Source organism: Mixophyes fleayi, chromosome 10 (assembly GCF_038048845.1).
Source record: "Mixophyes fleayi isolate aMixFle1 chromosome 10, aMixFle1.hap1, whole genome shotgun sequence".
In the NCBI taxonomy this organism is placed as follows: domain Eukaryota; kingdom Metazoa; phylum Chordata; class Amphibia; order Anura; family Limnodynastidae; genus Mixophyes; species Mixophyes fleayi.
The window spans coordinates 22,015,428-22,037,336 of record NC_134411.1 but is presented as its reverse complement, the minus strand read 5'-3'; the positions used below and the strand labels follow the sequence as shown (position 1 = coordinate 22,037,336).

Genomic DNA, 21,909 nt, shown 5'->3' with positions numbered 1-21,909 from the left:
GTAGTGCAAATTGTGTATTCTGCGTGATCTCTCTTTATAGAGGTAAATGCATAAAGTATAAGTCAATAAGGCGCGCATACTAAGCGCAGCCAGCGTTTGTTTTAAATGTCACGTAACTCGGCTCTGCATATTTCCTAAGTCAACAAGGAATGGATCTAAAGATACGTGTGGTGATGACTACGGGTGTAGAGTTACTCTGCTTTGCTAGATCAGACACAGCAGGACGTACAATACCTATGTAGAATATAAAATCTCAAAAGAACGCATAGAAAAAAAAATATATTCAATTAATGTTACTTGTCAATATTCTAGTCATTTATGATTATACGTGGACATTTTTTTTTTACATTCTTGTTCCTTTGCTAGAAAAACATTTATTAGGGTGTTCCTAATGCCTACTGTACATAACAGACGTTTTTACAGTTGCTTTTGATTACAAACACATGTTATAGCATGTATAATTCAGCCATCATAACTAGTATTCAGGACTAGACCTCTAGCTGGTACAAGAGATACAGCAGGAAAACCAGCGTACGTCTGTGTGCGTCTGAGTCTGACTTGGACTGGCTGCACGGGAACGCTATTAGGGGAGAATTCAGTTGGCCGCGTTACGGGTAAAAGTAACGCGGCCTGCGCATTATTACAGTTGTTACGGTAATAATGGGCTTATTTACCGTTATTACAGTAGTTTCAAGGCCGACTTTTGCTCGCAGATACCTGAGCTACGAGCAGAAAGCCGGGTTATAACTACCGTAATAACGGTAATAGCTTGAACGCCGCGCTAATTTGAGGGGAATTGTATTCCCCCCTATCTTTACATTGCCTACGTGCATCCGCCCATTCCCACCCCCATTCCCTCGCCGAAATCATAGGCTGTAGTAGTTGTCGTTTGTGCTTGAAGCTAACTTGGACGTGGCTGCGTTCTCTTGCGTATCGTCCTGTTCTGAGCATGCGCAGAGCGATTTTGCGGATGATACGCACAGAATCAGCAGATACGTTCCTTAATGACTCTGGCCCACAGTGTATAAAGGTGGTGGCAACTGGAGAACAGAAACACTTTGCTCCTTCTGATGGAAGGATTAGGGTCATCCTTGCTAAATTCCAGCTAATAATGTACAGGTACTTGGTGAAAGGCAGAAAATTAGATTTTCGTGTTGACGGTTGAGATATTTAAATGGCATTGAAGTAGTGGACACTGCACAACTATCTCACACTTTCTCAGAGGTGTTGGAGACCAGGCATTGCACATTACTTTCCCTTTATATAGATAAGCACATTTATATATGTGCATATACCTGTATACACAAAACAATAAAATGTAAAGTGACACATAAAATAAAAAGAGTTCTGATGCCATCTTATTCTTATGATTTTTTTAGACATAAATGAGGACATACATCATGCAGGTCTGTATTTTTTGTGTAGTCATAAATGGTCATCCCACAGAGATCAATAATCCCTTATTAGAGATCAAAGCTGTGGTCACCACGCAGTGAATACCGACCCTTAGTACTCTCCTATTGGATGCTCACTCTTAAGCCGGCCACACACTGTACAAACTGATCATTAAACAGAGCAACAGCAATCTTTAAAGCCACACATATGGGTTGCTAAATGACCTAGGCCCGGCCATATAGGCGCCAAGTGACCAGATCACCGTAGACAACTAGCCAATTTCAGCTCCTTACACTTTTGGCTTCGCGGCTGGTCTCACACTAGCTCTTTGTGAGGTCTGACCAAGGGCTAGATTTACTAAGCTGCGGGTTTGAAAAAGTGGGGATGTTGCCTATAGCTACCAATCAGATTCTAGTTGTCATTTTGTAGAGAGCACTAAATAAATGAAAGCTAGAATCTGATTGGTTGCTATAGGCAACATCCCCACTTTTTCAAACCCGCAGCTTAGTAAATCTAGCCCCAAATGTCCAAACTTGAATGACCAATTTCCTTCCAAGAAGATCACACGGTAATCTTTCAAGATGGGGCCACGCGGAATGCAAGGTTGGTCTAAATCGGTGTGTGGCCAGTTTAGCTGAGCGATCCGAAAATTTCATTGAGAATCTGTGTGATGTACACAATCAATATTTAGTGGTCTGTTTATCAAAGTGAGTTAAGCCCTAAATCTTGCACAAACTTGAGTTTTTATAGAGTTTAGGGCTCCCCCTATTTACCAAAGCTTGTGGCCAGTGAAGACTATTGTCGGCTGGTAGCCATTGCCAAGGGCCTCCTGCGAGGCTTCCTTATGCAAAGCATTGTGGAAGCCTATTTACCAAGGACAGTGAAGGTAGAAGTAGCACCAATGTCCTCCAATGAGCTAGCGTTTACCGGAATGCCCACAAGACCACTCGACCGCTCATCGAAACGTTGGAAGATCTTACTAACCTAGGGCATCTTATTATACAACTACTGCATTAGTACTTACACAGAGCCTAGACTTCTTCTGTATGTTCCAGGGATCCACAATTAAATACTCCATCACACATTTTTCACTAATGCTTAATACTCTAATAGTATATCTAAATATTTGTGCAGGCATTTAATTTTCAGAAAATTGTCCTTTACACGTTGTCTATTTATCTGTACTACAATCACACAAGTGTGAGGTAGTTGTCATTTTTCGTTATGTTCATGTCCATCTTTCCTAAACCACAGAAAACAAGATTGTCTAAATTCGCCAAGTTGGGCTGTCGCTTCTCTTGTTTTTTTTATCACTTGTCAGTGTTTTCATCACGTTTATTGTTTTGGTGATTGCTTGCAGCTAATTATCTTATATATGTTATAAGATCCATGACACTGGAATAATTTAACAGGGAAAAGCTGCAAAAATGATAAAGTTGGGTACATTGTTAGTAAAGACTGTTTTTTGCATAACAGATAAAGAGTAACTTGTACTAGCGGAAATAAAACACATTTTAATATGGGTGGTTTCCGCTGAGACCATTGTAGGTGTGTTATACCCCAGGCAAGAATTACCTTCTGTGCTTGCTGAGAGCTGCTGTCAGTTTATATGTAACCCCTTCATGACCAGACACTTTCTCCTTTTGGGAGATTTTTGTTAGAGTAACCCAAGTGAAGCTAAATAATGTTTCACGGTTAATATTTTAGTACGAACATACTACGCCAATCTTCTTACATTGATTATTTTGACACCATTATTTCACCCCTTGAAATATATCCCAAAGTGTTTTCAACTATTTAGTTTATTTAAATACCTTGGGGTATATATACTATGACCAGCATGACGGAAAAATCTCTGCGTCTCCATATGTGCCTCCACTTAGTCGCTTTGCCTGGAGAAATGGAGACTGAGTTATAGTCTGTAGGTATGGTATGGATATTAATCAATAGCGTGCGTCTTGTGGGGTTCTCCACGCACTAAAATCCTCCACCGAGCGGAGGGCCGCTCCGTTTCTGTATGAAATAATTATTATTGTGGTAGCTGTACGCTGTAAATAAAATATCTCTATAATAAGGCAGGTGGAATATCTCTTCTTGTGTAGGATTGAAGTGGCAAAATATTAATTCGAGAATATGGCCACAAAATTATATAATATAGGCACTATCAATAAGAAAGCACCATCGGCTAGCTGGCGACGGCCATCATTATTATTATTACCATTTATTTATATAGCACCACTAATTCCGCAGCGCTGTACAAAGAACTCACTCACATCAGTCCCTGCCCCATTGGAGCTTACAGTCTAAATTCCCTAACATACACACACAGACAGACTAGGTTCAATTTGTTAGCAGCCAATTAACCTACCAGTATGTTTTTGGAGTGTGGGAGGAAACCCACGCAAACACGGGGAGAACATACAAACTCCTCACAGATAAGGCCATGGTCGGGAATCGAACTCAAGACCCCAGTGCTGTAAAGCAGAAGTGCTAACCACTGAGCCATCGTGCTGCCCATCATCATCATCAGTATGTGATTGCAGCAGACCGCAGAGACCAGCGAGTGATATGGCTGCTGACAGGCGTGTCTGCCTTACTTACACTTATGCCAATATGCCCTCACTATGGTTGACCTACGTTAGACTGCCCCCCCCCCCATCCTATCTCTCCAGACATAAGGTGGCACAAGTGTCAAATGCAACCACACGGTCAAAATAGAGATTAGCGTCACCCTTCTAGGTGGTGTAAAAATCTGTTTTGTTTGCCCGGCTACGAATTCAGTGCCGATTCCTGGAGACTCTGCCAACACCTTCAAATATGCATAATCTCCACCCTTTTAACAATCATTATAATATTCCATCATGCAAGAAAAAAAATATTCCCATCCGTGCAAATAATCTTCTTCAATATGGAACTTCCAGATCTGCCCGTGTCTGGCCGGGTCTGTCCATCATGTTATGCAAATATTTTATTCTGTCTGTCAGGGCCATCTTGGTGCACTAATCTGTCTGGGAAAACTAAACTCAATGATGCAAAAAATAGGCACAAAAAACAATAGGCACATAAAACAATAGGCACATAACATCACAATACTGGAAGGAAACAGTTTTTGCATTTTCAAGCTAGATTTTATACAGAAATAACATTGTTTTTGACAGCCCCGTTCCGTGGTACTAGGCATGGCCACCATATGGATGTGGCTTCAAGCTCTCATATGCTCATGAAGCTCCTTGATCACTTTTAATATTCTTATTATTTACTTTAGTAGGTTCTTCATCATATATTTTATTATACCTATAAAGAAGTCAATAGGTGATGGACTTGCTGGTGAAGCCATTGGGCACTTTGTATGGCCACTACCAGGAAAACTGTAGTGTTACCCATAGCAACCAATCGGGTTGTAGCTGTCATTTTTTTAGTTCAAGTTAGAAAATGAAAGCTAATATCTAATTGGTTGGCTATGGGCAACACAAAAGTTGTCATGTGTCCCACACTAAATTGTTCAAAACCCTTTTTTTTGGATATGTTGATAGAAGAGACACTGTGTGTAAGTTACTTTTCAGATTCCTTTATAACCCAAGAGTTCAAACATGTTTCATATCCCCTCACCGTTAAAAACTGTATGTGATGTTGAATACTTCAGTGTCAAAAAAGACAAAAGTATTATAGGAGTGATACCTTTACTGGCTACCCAAAATAAATGTTTCATATTTGCTAGCTTTCAAAGCACAGAGGCCCTGTACTCTGAAAGCTAGCAAATAAAAAACATTTATTATGGGTAGCCAATAAAGGTATCACTACTATAATACTTTTGTCTATTTTGACATGAAAGTATTCAACATCACATAGATATTTCTGGCTGACATGGTACTGCAATAAAATTTATTTATTTTTTTGCTACACATTCTGTATAAAGACTGAGGACATTGAAAAGTGGAAGATCACCCAAAAAGCATTTAACAACCATTGGCTTCTGTGGGAAAATGAGCGATTGTCACACCTGTGAAAGGATAAAATAGGGATCATTATCAGTACATTTGATTTATATAGAGACAGACAATTCTACAGCACTGTACAGACTAATCCGAGGAACATGGCATACACAAGCATTAAAATAACGCTCACCAAGGCATCTATTTATTATGGTTGGCCTATAATCATTGGAAGATAACATCCTGTGTAGAGTTTGTATGTTCTCCCCGTGTTTGCGTGGGTTTCCTCCGGGTGCTCCGGTTTCCTCCCACACTCCAAAAACATACTGGTAGGTTAATTGGCTGTTACCAAAATGGACCCTAGGCTCTCCCTCTCTGTCTGACTGTGTGTGTGTGTGTGTGTGTGTGTGTGTGAGGGAATTTAGACTGTAAGCTCCAATGGGACAGGGACTGATGTGAATAAGTTCTCTGTACAGCGCTGCGGAATTAGTGGCGCTATATAAATAAATGATGATGATTTTGCTTTGTCACCTATCGCATTGGTACAGTGTAGTATCACCGTAATTCACCATACCTGTCCTGGCAGGTGTCCCAGACGAAACCCTCCCGCCTCTGCAACAACGCAAGCTTGTATTTCGGATGCAGCGTAAGACTGTGGCGACTGATTTCTGATAGAGGTCTTTGGTGACGGCGGTCATTGCTAGAAACAGCCGTTCTCTGCGACGTTTTGGCTTTTAAAATAGAACCCCATATCCTCAAAGAACAAACCTCTACTAAATTACTTGTCTGTACTTTGCCATAGAACACAATATTATCTATTTTTCTTGAGCGCCATAATCTTACTGTAGAGGTTTGTGCTCACCTATTTGCTATATAAATATGTGTTTTAATAACTTTGGATCAATCAATGAGTTTGATGAACTAAGAGCTATCGTTCCCTCGTTTTCTGTATTATATATAGCATCCTTTGCATAGAGGTGACTCTGTAGATAATTCTAAACATCCCTATTTATTTTCACAAACATTTCACGCCAAAGTTCAAACGGGGTTGACAAGGATTTGACTGACACCCAGACAGGGTGTTGGTAATTTTAATAAAATTGAAAGATGAGGCACGGAGTGCTTTAGATTTTATGTCAGGATAATATTATTGGCTATAAATTTTAATGACAGCAACTGTCGTAATTAGTTAAAGATAGCCATTTTGCCGGCGGCTGTCCGTAATGACACTCAGAAACAAGTCAAAACAAAAAGCTTGCATACTTAACGCAGAACGGAGTAACAACACAGAGGAATGTGACCAGGGCACAATGTATTTACCAAACATTGCAGCAATTGTGATTCTGACAGGTGACATAATAGAACATGACATTAGCTTTTATTGCCATCAGCACAACTGCAGATTGATAGAAGAGCTTAAATGAAAATGCAGACAGGTTTTTCTATTTTCGTACTTTGGAAGCAATCACAGTGATAATAGGAATGTTTTTGGTTGACACTCCCCTTAGTTGGGTTCACTATCCAACCTTTTATATTAAAGAGGTTTTTAGAAGCTGTTAAAAAATGGAAGTAAAAGCCCAACACACTTATTTTAATTTAGCATCTTCACATTTATTCATACATGTTTTTTTAAATGCATTAAATCCATTCTACAATCTTAGCCTTAACTGACTGGGGCTGTCTTTATGGTCTTTCTAATTGGCCAGGGATAAAGACTTTGGGCCTGAGTCATTAAGGAGAGCAAAGCATAAAAAAGGAGTAACTTTGCACCACGTTGCATTGGAAGGGGTGAGGTAAATTTAATATTTAATATGGGGACAGATTTATAGTCGGGGTAGGACATGTCCTAGATCAACTTTAAATTTCAGTGTAAAAATAAAGCATACTTGCCAACTCTCCCTGAATGTCAGGGAGACTCCCTGAAATAGTGGTGATCTCCCTCACTCCCTGAAGAGTCTGGCATTCTCCTTGATGCTGAGCCAGTACAAGACGTGGTTGGCTTCGCCATCTGTGGCATGATGACACAGTTCAGAAATTGTGTCCTATGTCCATATATTGATGTCTATGGAGGTGGCCATTTTCATGGAGACCAAGATTTAATAAAGACTGACAGATAAGACAACATGACTTCAGTAAGGAGACAGAAATGTAAAAGACACTTCAGTCTCTAGAGATTCATTAGCTGCTTTTCTTTAATGCATAGTTGCCTACTCTCCAGGAGACTCCCGCATTTCTGGGAGACCTGCCGGGCTCCCGGGAGAGCAGGGCATCCTCCCAGTTCTCACCCCCCGCCATAGATAAGTGGCTGGGGGCAGGGCTTAATGATGAAAATATTGCATCATCTTAGCCCCACCCCCTGCTGTAATTGGCAAACATTGTGACAGTCATTTAGGGGGCGGGGCCAAACGGGTGCGATACATCAAGCCCCGCCCCCACACGCCCACCTCCCCCAGGATCTCCCTGAAGCCAAGGAGGAAAAGTTGGCAAGTATGAAATAAAGCTATCAAGTATTTGTGTGCTATGTGAAAAAGCAGCCAGTATTTTCTTTATGTGCAAAATAATAAACTAATTTGCACCCCTTGCATTGTAACATGGTTTATTAAGGAGCAAATAGACTCCCTTTTCTTGCTTTGCTCTCCATAATTACTCAGGCCTTGTGAGTAAAAAAAACTATTATGAAACCACTTAGTAGTCAGCTGGTAGGGCAGTGATGCATCAGAAAGCCCAAAGAGTTGTCCACTGTTACATATATACTGGGAGTGTTGAATCTGTCTTGCCTAGAGTGCACTGCGAGGAGTAAATAGCACAAGAGTAGGAGGATTATGCGTTCTACGAGACCTGGTAGGTGTAGGAGGTGAGCAGCGCATGCCCAGCGCAGGTGGGCACTATGATAAAAGGTAACGGTACGCTCAGCTTACCGTCTTTTCAGAAGGCCACGTAGAGGCCGTCATGCCCAGCCCACCTTTGTCAAGTTAGACTAAGGAGAAGTACTTTCAATGTAGAACGAAACATCTTTATAGTTGTAAAACCTGTGTTGCAGTTAAATGGAGGAAGCTTATTGGTGTTCCTGGTGGGACATGGGATATATATATATATATATATATATATATATATGTATAATGTATATTTAGGGGAAATCCCTGGACTGTCCACAAAGGTGAATCCTGGAGGGGTTCTTGGGTCTTGGTTGGCGTTATTGTTGTTATACCCCAGTTTGGAATCTTGCCACCAGTATAGGTTAGGTTTTAGGTGATTTGACAATGGGCATTGTTAAGGTGACCCTTGGATTCCAGATTATATAACAGTGGTATGTTTCTTGGTGGGCAAAGAGGTGCCCTAATACACCCCTCCTCTTAAGGGTTTAAAATTTGAGCTTGTAAATAAGGTCACATAAATGCAATGTTCTGATTTGAAATAGTGAGGTAAAAAAAAACATGGTTTACTGTAGTATAAATGATTAATAAACCAGGTATTTTATTTATTGATTAAAGTCATTAGGTGACTAGGATTGTGGGACAAACTCACAGAAACATGGCAGCAGAACGCTCTGAACGATTTTCTGAGGAAACAGTCCTGTTTAAGAACGGTACAGGTCATTCTCTTTATATGCTTTCTACATTATTGTTTAAAGAGGTCTTATGATCAGGGGAAGGAGTGGTTACTTAAGTAGACACTGATGGAAACGTAAAGCTAAAAAACAAAAAAAGCCCCACTGGTTTTATCTGTGAGGTGATGCAGTCTAACTAGAACACTAATAGATGTGCTGGATAGAGGATTGTCTGTCAGCCGCTGAATGCTCTCTTTATGTGAACACTGTACACTAGTAAGGAGCACTGACTGCGCTAACATACAGCAGCGGGACTGTTGGTGTGGGAGGGACAGAGTCCTACCCAGCTTAGTGATAAGCATCCAAGGTGCGCTAGTTACCCTCTCCGGGTGATTGAGTACATTAATTGTACAGTTTTACTGGTGACTATTTTGTACTTCATTCTAGATTTTTTAGATATATTAGGTGAACAGACTTTGTTTTCCTTAATGCCCCATATTTGATTTGTAAGATCGTATTTGCCGTCTTACCCACTGGTGTTAAGTAGAGATGTTCACTGACCCCTGTATTTTGGTTTTGATTTTGGATCTGGATTAACTTCGTGTTTTGGTTTTGGTTTTGGATCCCAATATTTTTCTAAAATCCCTATATTTTTTGTTGCTAAAATCACACAATTTGGCTCTTTTTGTATCCCTACATTATTATTAACCCCAATAACATTAATTTCCAGTCAATTTTTTTTCTCTCTGTTTCCAAAAGATTATTTGAAAATCGTTGCTTATATTTTTCCCGCTACCTTCTGCTGCAAGTAAAACAAATATCTGCTTGTCTGCTGGAGAATCCGGTTGACCACTATCAAGTGAGTTTGAAAACATACTTGTCTGGGGGTTCACATTTTTCTTCCTTCCTTACAGTGAACCGTGGCAAACAGCCAACAAAGCTGTCTGACTAAAGATATATTTTAAAAATGCAATATGCTATTAATTTTTTTTTAACCCTTAGTGTTGGAGATAAGCTGATGCATTTAGTTATTTATTTTTTAAATGATAATTGTTAATGGAGAAAATCAATTAAAATGATGGTGGCGTTTCCCCTGCTTACATTTATTTTACAGTTATTACAATATTTAGTATTGTCATAATGTTATATTATTTATCTTATCTTAAAAATCTTGTTTCTAATTACCTCTTGCTTTACATGATTATCTTAAATAAAAGCATTACAACCCAAGAACATTGTTTTTTTTTTTATCTTATGTGAGCACTGAGTAAAACACCCACTTACTAATCAACTGTCACGTAGACGTCAACAAGAAGTTCTGCGTAAATGTTGTTAAAATCAGCATAAAAGGAAGGTTCGCTTTTCAATTGCAAAAGGAAGTTAACATGTTGTTTTTTTTTTTTTTTTTTTATCTTGGTGTTGATGAGAAGCTCAATGATTCTTTGATCACTGGTAAAGGCATGCTAAGGTGAATTTTAATTATGACTAAATTGTTGTATCACTGTTTCATACCCTGAACATCTGTTCCCTTCAAAATCTATGATTTATGCAGGCTATCAGTGCAGACAGCCTGGTACAGCTGATGTTATGCTTAGTGGGAAGCTACTGGTCGTGGTTCTGAGAATCCCTTTGAATAGGCTGTAAATCCAAGAGCCGATTTTAACTTATAATGCTTTATTTTAGTTCTTTAAACATGTACACTTTTTTTTTTTTTTTTGCAGACAATGCACTTTTATCCAGTAAACTAACTTGGACTATGAATGGCTTAATTCTCCCTAGTGATTGGAAGATAGGAAAAACTAAGCCTGCCGAATTCAAGCATTTTCAAAAACTTTCTACAAATTCTACAGGGAGGATTCTGGTGTTTGTAAACGGCAACGGGCAGGATGATCATGTGATCACGGTAACATTGGATGACATGGAAGGGGATCTCAGTGTACAGACCCTCATGATAAAAGTAAGAGGCACTACTTTTCTTAAATGTCTGTAAGTGGATATTTTCTTTAAACCACTCTTGAAAGTAAGAGGGTAAAGAGGTATATTACATTTATGTTTCTGTTATGTGTATTAAACAGTTTATTAATGCTCAGTCAGGGCATGCGCATGTCAGCTTTTATATTATATTATGAAAAGAGTCACTACGGCATAGGGCAGCACGGTGGCTCAGTGGTTAGCACTTCTGCCTTACAGCACTGGGGTCATGAGTTCGATTCCCGACCATGGCCTTATCTGTGAGGAGTTTGTAAGTTCTCCCCGTGTTTGCGTGGATTTCCTCTGGGTGCTCCAGTTTCCTCCCACACTCCAAAAACATACTGGTAGGTTAATTGGCTGCTAACAAATTGACCCTAGTCTGTGAGTCTGGGTGTGACAGATGATCCCATTTGCACAGTTATTTGCCTTTTATGTAATTTAAAACTTTAAACCAGCAATTGTACAGCACGTTTTGTACATTTTAATATGAACCTGAGTCATTTCCCTGCCATGTTCTCTTATAACTCAACCTTCCCTTTCAAAACCCGCTACTGGGGAGACCTATACAGTATGTCCATATCTACAGCTCGTTTCAATCTCCTCCGGGTCATAGGAGTTATTTATTGCCTACCAGATTTTATCATAGCTTAACTTTATTGTCATTTTATGCTCCATAACATAATCTCACGTTTATGGTCACTGTATACTCATGAATATTTTCTTCCGCCTTTAGCTACTCTCTCACATTCTCTCTCCTACCCTTCACTCGCCACTTCTACTTTGCAGTTACTCGCTCACTTGTATTTTATGTAACTGTTTTACAATGTTATGCTTTTCTAAGCTGATTGTTTAAGTCACCTGTGTCTCACAGCTGCTTTTATGCTGCTTTACTGCCACTACTTTAATTGTCATTGCTTGAAATGCTATTGTTTTTTGCCATTGTCACGACTCCTTGATTTATTAGCTTTTGTCTTAATTGTCATTGTAATACCTTATTTCTGCCCTTATGCTATTCCTATTCCTGTCTCACATCATGCCTCCCCTCTTCCCTCTCTCCATCACCACCATCGTACCTCTTCTACCTACCATTGTCATACCCCATGGCCGTTGTTAGGCCTTACCCCTGTCCCCTGCCCTCCCCTCCCCTCCCTCCAACCTTCAATCACACTAGAAGACTATCCTGCTCCCCATCTCCTGCTCCCCATCTCCTCCTCCTTACTTGCCCATTGCCTACATCCTCCATCATCCACTCCTCTACGCTCTCCTAAACCTACAATGTTCCCCTGTCCCCACTCTCCTTTCCCTCATTTATACATTGTCCCCCCCACCTCTATCACCTCTATCACGTATCCTGTCCTCTCATCCCTGGATAGATAAATAGTGTCACCGTAACTGTAGGAATACTCATGGAGAACTGGCATTTGGATATTTGCCTGGTTTTCCCCATGATTTTTTTTTAAATAATAATACCAAAAGAAAGTCCTGTCTGTCCCAAGGAGAAACAATATGAAACTCGCTATGAATTTAACCAGCTAATTGCAAAACCGAAAAGCAGGTTAGTAACAAGATTTAAAATATTCCCTTGTAATAAACGACTTACAGTGGTTATCAGAGTAATCACAATATTTGCAACACTTTGTGAGCGGATGTAGAGCCACCTGTATGTGCTTACCCTAAGGCAGAGTTGGCTAACCTGTGACACTCCAGGTGTTGTGAAACTACAAGTCCCAGCATGCTTTGCCAATATATAGCAGCTTATTGCTGGAAGGGTATGCTGGGACTTGTAGTTTCACAACACCTGGAGTGTCACAGGTTAGCCAGTACTGCCCTAAGGAATCTGTTTGCTTACTGGATGATGAATGTGCCTGCACAGTAAGTGGGCACAATGCAAGTGTTACCAATGTATATGTATATATATATATATTTAATATTTAAATTTATTTGTGTTTTCCTTAGCCTTGTGGGAATAAAATAAATATTTATTAAAAGTTACGGGGGTGCACATACCAGCCATTAAGTAAAAGTAATCTGAAGGTGGACATAGTCTTTATTGGCTCTTTCAAATGTGACGGGTATACTTAAATGTCCACATATTTTCTCTACTGTTAAATATGTCTTTTGTGGAAATGGCTTGCATTATAATACATACGTGACAATTCCCTATTGTCTATGATTCCCACTCACCTCCCACTCAGCCATCAGCAGCCTCTTGCCATTGGAATCATCGCTCATTGTTCCTATGTGTCTCTCTTGCCATTTGCTTCCTCTCTGCATTTCCTTCAAAGGCTACAAATAAGTAATTCTGTGCACAATAAAAAAATGAATTGGCTTCTGTGATTGTAAGTGATGTTAAACATGTACAATGACCAGTTATACAGGGTGTTCTCTTTGTTTGACTAAACTGATCATTTAATTGATATTTTGTTATTGTCTTTAGTTTTTAGACCAGTGTACTTCCAAAGTGGGGCTCGGTTCATCCGCAAAGTGGGTGTTTGACATTAACGGAGAGAAAGTTGAAGATCTAAGAAACAGTAAGGAATGTTTTTTGTGTATTGTATATGTCAACAACTTCAAACTGCAAAGAGCCACAATTTAATCGTGTGCACAAACGTTTTAGAAATAATACAGGTAAGGCAGAGCCTTTCCAACTCTCCAAATGTTATACAATATATAATATGTCATGGGGATTACATAAAATATAGTAAATACATTGGGACACCTGCGATTAAATATTTACGTCAGTGTTTCTAACCGCTGTTGGCCCAGAGTTAAGGATATGCTAACTTCTAATGCCTTCATTTGTATTGGATGTATATGGTGTACTACATACTTGCCAACTCTCCCTGAATGTCCGGGAGACTCCCTGACATAGGAGTGATCTCCCTCACTCCCTGAAGAGTCTGACATTCTCCCTGAAGCTGAGCCAGTACAAGACGTGGTTGGCGTCGTCATCTGTGGCATGATGACACAGTTCAGAAATTGTGTCCTATGTCCATGTATTGATGTTTATGGAGGGGGCCATTTTCATGTAGACCAAGATTTAATCAAAGACTGACAGGTAAGACAACATGACTTCAGTAATGGAGACAGAAATGTAAAGGACAGTTCAGTCTCTAGAGATTCATTGGCTGTTTTTTCTTTAACGCATAAGTGCCTACTCTCCCGGAATGTCCGGGAGACTCACGCATTGCTGGGCTCCCGGGAGAGCAGGGCAACCTCCAGGGGTCTTGCCTCCACAATAGATAAGTGGAGGGGCGGGGCTTAATGACGCAAATATCGCATCATCTTAGCCCCACCCTCTGCTGTAATTGGACAAAATTGTGACAATCGTTTAGGGGGTGAGGCCAAAATGATGTGATTCTTCAAGCCCCGCCCCCGCACGCCCACCTCCCCCCAGGATCTCCCTGAAGCCAACGAGAAAAAGTTGACAAGTATGGTGTACAATAGTGTCATCAGCCATTGTTCCCAGAGGGTCAAAATTGCAAATGCTCCTAAGGTGTGAGAGTCATTTTATTTTACCTGAAAATGAGGCAGTCCTCATATATTGCATTCATAACCTGTGTACCTGTAATAGAATTATGTAGGAGCAGAGGTTACTATTACCCTGCGTATCATGAATTATTTATGCCCGTGACACCTCATTGTAGAGGAATCTCCATAAAATCATGTTTTTACTGCATAATTTGCATGCATAAGAAAATGCCTTTATGTTCTTACATAGTCTATTTGATATACTACTAATAGGTTACATTAAGAAGTTCTGTTGTCTTGGTCTACCACAGTGTACATGCTGCATGGTAATCTGTGAACTCAGTGTGCACCTGTTCCTTCTACTTTCTTACTGGTATCTTTCATTGATTGCAACCTAGTTAAAACAAATACTGCAGCTCATAATAAAACACAGAATTAGTTTCCATAGTAAGGGAAATAATCAATGTCACTGTTCAGAAGCATGAGGCTAAAAAGTTCAGCTCTAAGTAAGCATGACGAAAATGATAGTTAATATACTGTTGCTTTATTATAGTCACAGACTATGTTAGTAAGCCAGAGGAACACCTGACAACAACATATTTTTAGGAGCCTTACAAACCAATCTTTAATTTTTGAACAAAGACCCAGCATTAACAAGTGCTAAAAGGTAAGTGATCAGAGCTATGACTATTAACATAGTGCACTTTGATTTCTGGATTTGGTTCCACTTTAAGTTTCTTCAATTTTTGATTTTAATGAAGCAAGTACTTTGAATTTCCCTTTTGTACCACTCTATGTATTGGAAACGACCACAATTAAGCGGGTAAGTTACTCGCCTGAAAGACACAGGGCCCAAATAGTTATTATGTTCCTAAAAACAGTTTTAAGTAGAGATGCTCGGGCTCGGTTTTCTGAAAACTGAGCCCACCCGAACTTAGGGGATCCGAGTAGGCTCGCGAGCCGGCTCAGTACTTTTGCGCGTCCTCGGATCTGAATCGAGGCAAAACGTCATTGTTGCGTTGTAGGATCTTGCGAGTTTTGGATTCCATAAGCACCTCCCTCCCCAGGAGATCCAGCACCATTGCTCACACAGAAACAGGGGTAGCAGTGTTCTTGTCACTCTCCAGTCTCCAGTGCCATTGCTCACACAGAAACAGGAGGGGTAGCAGTGTTCTTGTCACTCTCCAGTGCCATTGCTCACACAGAAACAGGGGTAGCAGTGTTCTTGTCACTCTCCATTCTCCAGTGACATTGCTCAGTGCCATTGCTCACACAGAAACAGGGGTAGCAGTGTTCTTGTCACTCTCCAGTGCCATTGCTCACACAGAAACAGGGGTAGCAGTGTTCTTGTCACTCTCCATTCTCCAGTGACATTGCTCAGTGCCATTGCTCAAACAGAAACAGGAGTGGTAGCAGTGTTCTTGTCACTCTCCATTCTCCAGTGACATTGCTCAGTGCCATTGCTCACACAGAAACAGGAGGGGTAGCAGTGTTCTTGTCACTCTCCAGTCTCCAGTGACATTGCTCAGTGCCATTGCTCACACAGAAACAGGTGTAGCAGTGTTCTTGTCACTCTCCAGTCTCCAGTGCCATTGCTCACACAGAAACAGGGGTAGCAGTGTTCTTGTCACTCTCCATTCTCCAGTGACATTGCTCAGTGCCATTGCTCACACAGAAACAGGAGGGGTAGCAGTGTTCTTGTCACTCTCCAGTCTCCAGTGACATTGCTCAGTGCCATTGCTCACACAGAAACAGGAGGGGTAGCAGTGTTCTTGTCACTATCCAGTCTCCAGTGACATTGCTCAGTGACATTGCTCACACAGAAACAGGAGTGGTAGCAGTGTTCTTGTCACTCTCCAGTCTCTAGTGACATTGCTCAGTGACATTGCTCACACAGAAACAGGAAGGGTAGCAGTGTTCTTGTCACTTAACAAAAATTGACTGCAAATGACTTGAAATTAGTGTTATTGAGGTTAATAATAATGTAGGAACAAAAAAAGAGCCAAATTATGTGACTTTAGGAATAAACAATAGGGATTTTAGAGAAAAAATGGGGATCCAAAACCAAAACACAAAGTTAATCCAAAACCAAAACCAAAACACAGGGGTCAGTGAGCATCTCTAGTCTAGGGGGGCTGGAAAATTTTAGCCCTGAGTGCAAGACTCGACTCAGCAGCCTTTAAGGAATATTTTAAAGGGAAAAAATACAGGTGGTCCAGTGACCCAGCTCAATGTAGCCAACTATGGGACCAGACTGAGGGGCAGATGCATCCCTGGCCCCCAGCACAGCCTGCCCCTGGAGAGGGGGGGGGGGTAAACAATGGCGGATGGGTTTCCCAGCTCAGATGTGGACTTGGGCTATTAGATACACCACTGAATAGACCATTAATGTTCACAATCTTAATTTAATAGAAACATATATGTTTAAGTAGCCCAGAAAATATCACATTATACCATGAATAATTTATATGTCTAACATAGAGAACATTTGCTACAGTATATGTCTCAAATATTTTAATTTCTGGTAAAAAATGTATGATTTTCTGTCATTCCGTTACGATACATAATGGCCTAAAAGACCTTCAAATCTTGAAACGTACTGATAAAGTTGTAGAAGATAATTCATCTAGTTAGGTAGCATTTATCTGGTGTAATTGCCCGTGCATTATAGGTATTATATATATCTACATTATAGTGACAGTCTTGCAAAACATTGGCTCTGAACCGCATTCGATGTTTGTGACCCAGAGCTACAGAATTTCATCCGGATCATTGACTGAACAGATAATGCATTTGATCATTGTATAATGAACATGTTTGTTCTATGGCTGTAATTGCAATAAGCTAATTACACAGAATATGCTTTTGCAGAGATGTTGAAAGTCAATAAACTTGCTTGTAGTAAAACATTTTCAATCAATATATGTGAGATTTAAAAAAAATTGACCTTTTGCCTACACACGGTGCAGACAGTAATTCCCATTAGATGAACCAATATTCAGCCTATCAATTCACTAGGAGCTAGTCAGGGCCGTTCTTGTCATGAGCCAAGGTGCCAACCCTCATCTCAGGAGGCAGCATGTGAAGGGTTCCAGAGACAAGGTTCCAGCCTTTTGCCCCCCATCATGCCTCTCCCACCTCTCTCATTGTCGGATCACCAGCAGAAGTGAGTGCAGCGACAGGAGAAGAGAGTGGAAATCATACTTCTCTCCCAGGGGCAAATGCAGGATTTGTAGAGGGGGTTTTCCACACCACGCCACCAGTGGGCGTGACCAGCATGCATTGGGGCGTGGCTATAATATTAGACAGTGCTTGGCTGCTCTCCAACTCTTCCTATCCCTGTAATATACATGTGCAATGCTGCGTGCACTACTGTTAGGTGCACACAGCTCTCCCTGTTCAAGCAGAGCCGTGTGAAGTGGGAGCAGGGTCCAGCCACCTGAATTATACAGTGCCCCAGACTTGTTGGAGGGGGGTTATCGTTCACTAGACCACCCCCCCCCCCTTGTTTTGCCTATGTCTCCTGTCCTTGTTTCTCTCACTGTGCCAGTCACCATGCTCATTTCTGCAGTGTACTAGTATAAGTGCCACTTTGGACACCACTGGACCTAGATCTTTGATGCCTGGAATAGAGGTGCGCCCTGCCCTGCTGTCCTGTGATTTCACTCATAGGAGTCAAATATTTAAAGTGATTTATGGTGCTCACCTTAGCCCTGCACCATATGACAGAAAAGTCCATGCATAGACATGGTTAATGGCAACACAAATATTGGGGGTGCTCGAGCACCCGAAGACCTTCCCCCCCTCCCAGAGCTGCTGCTTTTGGTATCATTAGTTACTAGTGATTTAACAGGCTGCATTTTTATGAGTAAGGAGCCAGCCCACAAAATGGCTGCATTCATCACATGCAGGTGGCTGGTCCATTTTAAAATATATCTATCTGTGAATGTACGACTGTGTATGTAATTGAGAACCAAGTGAAACTCATCCACTTACACTACTATCAACTAGAAACTGTATTCTTGGCTATTTAATATGATGGACTAGGGCAGCACGGTGGCCTAGTGGTTAGCACTTCTGCCTCTTATGTTCTCCCTGTGTTTGTGTGGGTTTCCTCTGGGTGTTTCAGTTTCCTCCCACACTCCAAAAACATACTAGTAGGTTAATTGGCTGCTATCAAATTGACCCTAGTCTCTCTGTCTGTGTGTGTGTGTGTGTGTGTGTGTGAGAGTGTTAGGAAATTTAGACTGTAAGCTCCAATGGGGCAGGGACTGATGTGAATGAGTTCTCTGTACAGCGCTGCGGAATTAGTGGCGCTATATAATAGCTGCTGCTGATGATGATGGTAATCTTACTAAAAGACACTATACTTGATAGCTTATCTGTACACTGAAATTTAAAGTTGATATTTGTGTGCTACATGAAAAAACAGTCAGTATTTAACTTATGTGCAAAACAGAAAACTAGTTTGCACCCCTTGCATTGTAACATGGTTTTGTCCAGGAGACTGAAATAAGATACTTCATAAGTTAAGATCCTTAATGAATCAGGCCCTAGAATCTGATTGGTTGCTATAGGCAACATCTCCACTTTTAAAACCCACAGTTTAGTAAATATACCTCCATGTCTCCACTAAGTGATCTAGCTGATTCCTATATTTTTTTCAATAATTGTGCAAAATATATTTTGTAGCACTTGAAAATCAATTGCAAATGTATTTATTAGAATGAACTAACCCCCTCCCACATGCTCGAGGATGCTGTGAGAGTGAGTAGCATGTTCACTCATTAGGGCATGACAATAATGTGAAGTGAGTTGAGACAGCTGTAAGTGTGGCAGTCACTCTTTCTTCATTTACTCCACACAACAAAAGTTCATGTGTGTTCATTTACACCACATTACCCAGAATTACACTGCAATTCCTCTGCTCGGGGTGATTCCTTAAAAAAAAAAACTATTTTAAGTACTTAACATAACAATATAAGCAAAACGTCCCATCCTTTGTTGTCAAGAGCTTCCACTGTGGAGAGGAGACCTTTAAATACTCCACACAGCGCTGGACAAAAATATAAGGGTCACTAATTTGCAGCTGCAGCCTTTCCAAAGAGCTGGGCTTTAAACAAAAATATGGGATTTGTAAATCTCTAAAAATTTATGGTTCTCTCTATGTACGTAGTTTTTTTTGGTGAATGCACGGTTTTCTTTAACTGCAATTCTCTCCATTGCAAAATCTCTTTTCAAGTATGTCATTTCGTGCACTGAGATATTTAATTAACATTCTCCTATACATTGACCTGTTATGCTCGCCTGTTAACTCCAAAGAGATGGCCTGATTGGTGGATGCGCAACAGACTTAAAGGGTATTGGAAAACTCCCAAATGTCCCCCGCAACTGGACCCCATTCAGAATCACTAAGCGTGTGATGAGTGAAGTGGTTTTGAATATCGCCTTTAGATGCCATGCTGTTTCACGGCCAGCCCTGAGCATGGCAACTCTTATTTCTATGCACAGTACCTCTTCACTCTCAATTTAACCCAAAAATCTGATGAAGCCATTACCACAAACCTGATTTCATGGAACAAGGCATAGATATAGTTACAGATGATCAATCACCAACCAGGAAGCATTAACACTTCACACCATTTTTTTTTTGTGGTCTACTTGCTGAAGCAGAAGATTGTCAAGCATATTTAATGCACAGTTACGTTGTTCAGTTTAAAGGAAGACGTGACTCATGCTGTATTCAAGAAACCAGAGGGGAACTTACATTATTTAGCACATATGTATCATCGTCGAATGTCAGACGTCCTTCAAACTGGCGAAATGTAAAAATCACATTTTATCTAGTTCTAAAATTCCTCTTTTTTTTTTCATTTAAGTTTTCATTGAAGGATCAACAATGATTGCCCCCTGAATAATTTTCTCCAATAAAATCATTTAACATTAAATTGCAAGTCAGTGTTTGAATCAAGCTTTTTGTTCTGAAGGCTTGTAATGCGGCAAACCTCACAGGCATGCGTCCTGGATTTAATGGGATCGTTGGAAAAGCAAAACAGCTGTGAAAAATTGCTTTAAATGCAGCGGTCGTGTGCTTGTTGTTCTGCTCAATGGTGGAAAATTCAAATTTAGATAGGCATAAGTATTTAAGAAAATGACACTCTCATAAGCATCTTAGGGAAAATAAGATTTGACAAGTAGCATGTAAACAATAAAACATAGCAGATGTTGGATTAGTTTGAAATAAAAAACAACAACGTCAACAATGTTGTACTTTTATCTATTGAATAACACTTCTATTGATTAGCATGAGAGAACTTCTGGTCCCTCTGACCTCAGTATTTGTACATCGTATGTCTCACTTGAACATTCCGAAGACATTCCAAATATACGTCTATGTACTGCTAAAATCCCATTACATTTATTCAGCAATAAGGTAAACAAAACATCAGAGACGAAAAAGACAATAACAGATGACAGGTTATTGATGTAAAATAGATTGTTCACAGATTATAATTATGTTTTACTAAATACTCATCTAACTTTCTTTGCAGATAGAGACTATATATAAAAAAGAATCAGAAATTTGACAGCACGTCAGTGATAAGGACAGCCATCTGTAGACTGGCCTGATACATTACGGAAAGTAAAGCATAAAGTAGGAGCAACTTTGCACCTGGGCAAAACCATGTTGCATTGGAGGGGGAGGTAAATTTAAAATGTGGGGACAGATTTATATTTGGAGTAGGGCATGTCCTAGATCAACTTTAAATTTCAGTGTTAAAATAAAGTATTTGTGTGCTAGATGAAAAAGCAGCCAGTGATTATCTTTTGTGCAAAATAATAAACTAATTTGCACCCCTTGCATTGTAACATGGTTTGTCCCAGAGATAAATTATTCCTTTTTTTTTTACTTTCCTTAATGAATCAGGCGGTAAAGTGGTCCATAACATCTGATGATATCTTTATCAGTTATCGTTTCACATTTTATTAAGTATATATGTGTAACTTGGAGATACTGTAGAATACTTGAATTTACAAACAGTGTTATACAATGATCGCTCCCATTATAAAATGTATAAGAAGTTAATTGTTTTAGGGCAGGGTTACTAATGTATCCTCACATCATTTGCGGGACTTAAAAGTCAAGAACTTCACTCGTTAACTGTCGGCTAATGCCCAAATAGCGCATTAAAAATGGAACGAATACTTTCTTATGAGGTCATTTCCGCAATTGAATCCTAAAGTTTTAACGCTAGACGTAACATTTTAGAACGCAAGGCAACCTATTTCTCATGTATTAATTGCCTCTACCGGTGCTATTGATTGTATTGGTAATAGAGCATGGAAAACAGTTTAAAAACACATCCCCTGTTTGTGTCTGAATGAAGTGCATCAGTTTTTGTGAATCTTCCCCATTGCGCATCTGTGAATGAGCCCTAAGGAGCCTAATTATACAGCTCTGAAATCATTAGTGAATATTTCGTTTGCCAGGAGAAGCTTATTGGCATGGATCTTGTGTACTATTATACATAGGTGCAATAAGGATTTTGTTTGTTTCTTTGTGTTTCCTTTCAACGAATCAATCCAGGAACA

The 21,909-nt window shown here is 40.1% G+C and overlaps 1 protein-coding gene across 1 annotated transcript in view; it reads left to right on the top strand.

Annotated features, from left to right (window-relative positions):
* Positions 1–21,909, top strand: part of DCDC1 (doublecortin domain containing 1) — a 296,646-nt gene that overhangs the window by 72,042 nt on the left and 202,695 nt on the right. Inside the window, exons 6-7 of the mRNA XM_075188616.1 lie at positions 10,596–10,831; positions 13,283–13,376. Of these exons, the coding sequence (XP_075044717.1) occupies positions 10,596–10,831; positions 13,283–13,376 (330 nt within the window). The remainder of the gene's footprint in view (positions 1–10,595; positions 10,832–13,282; positions 13,377–21,909) is intronic.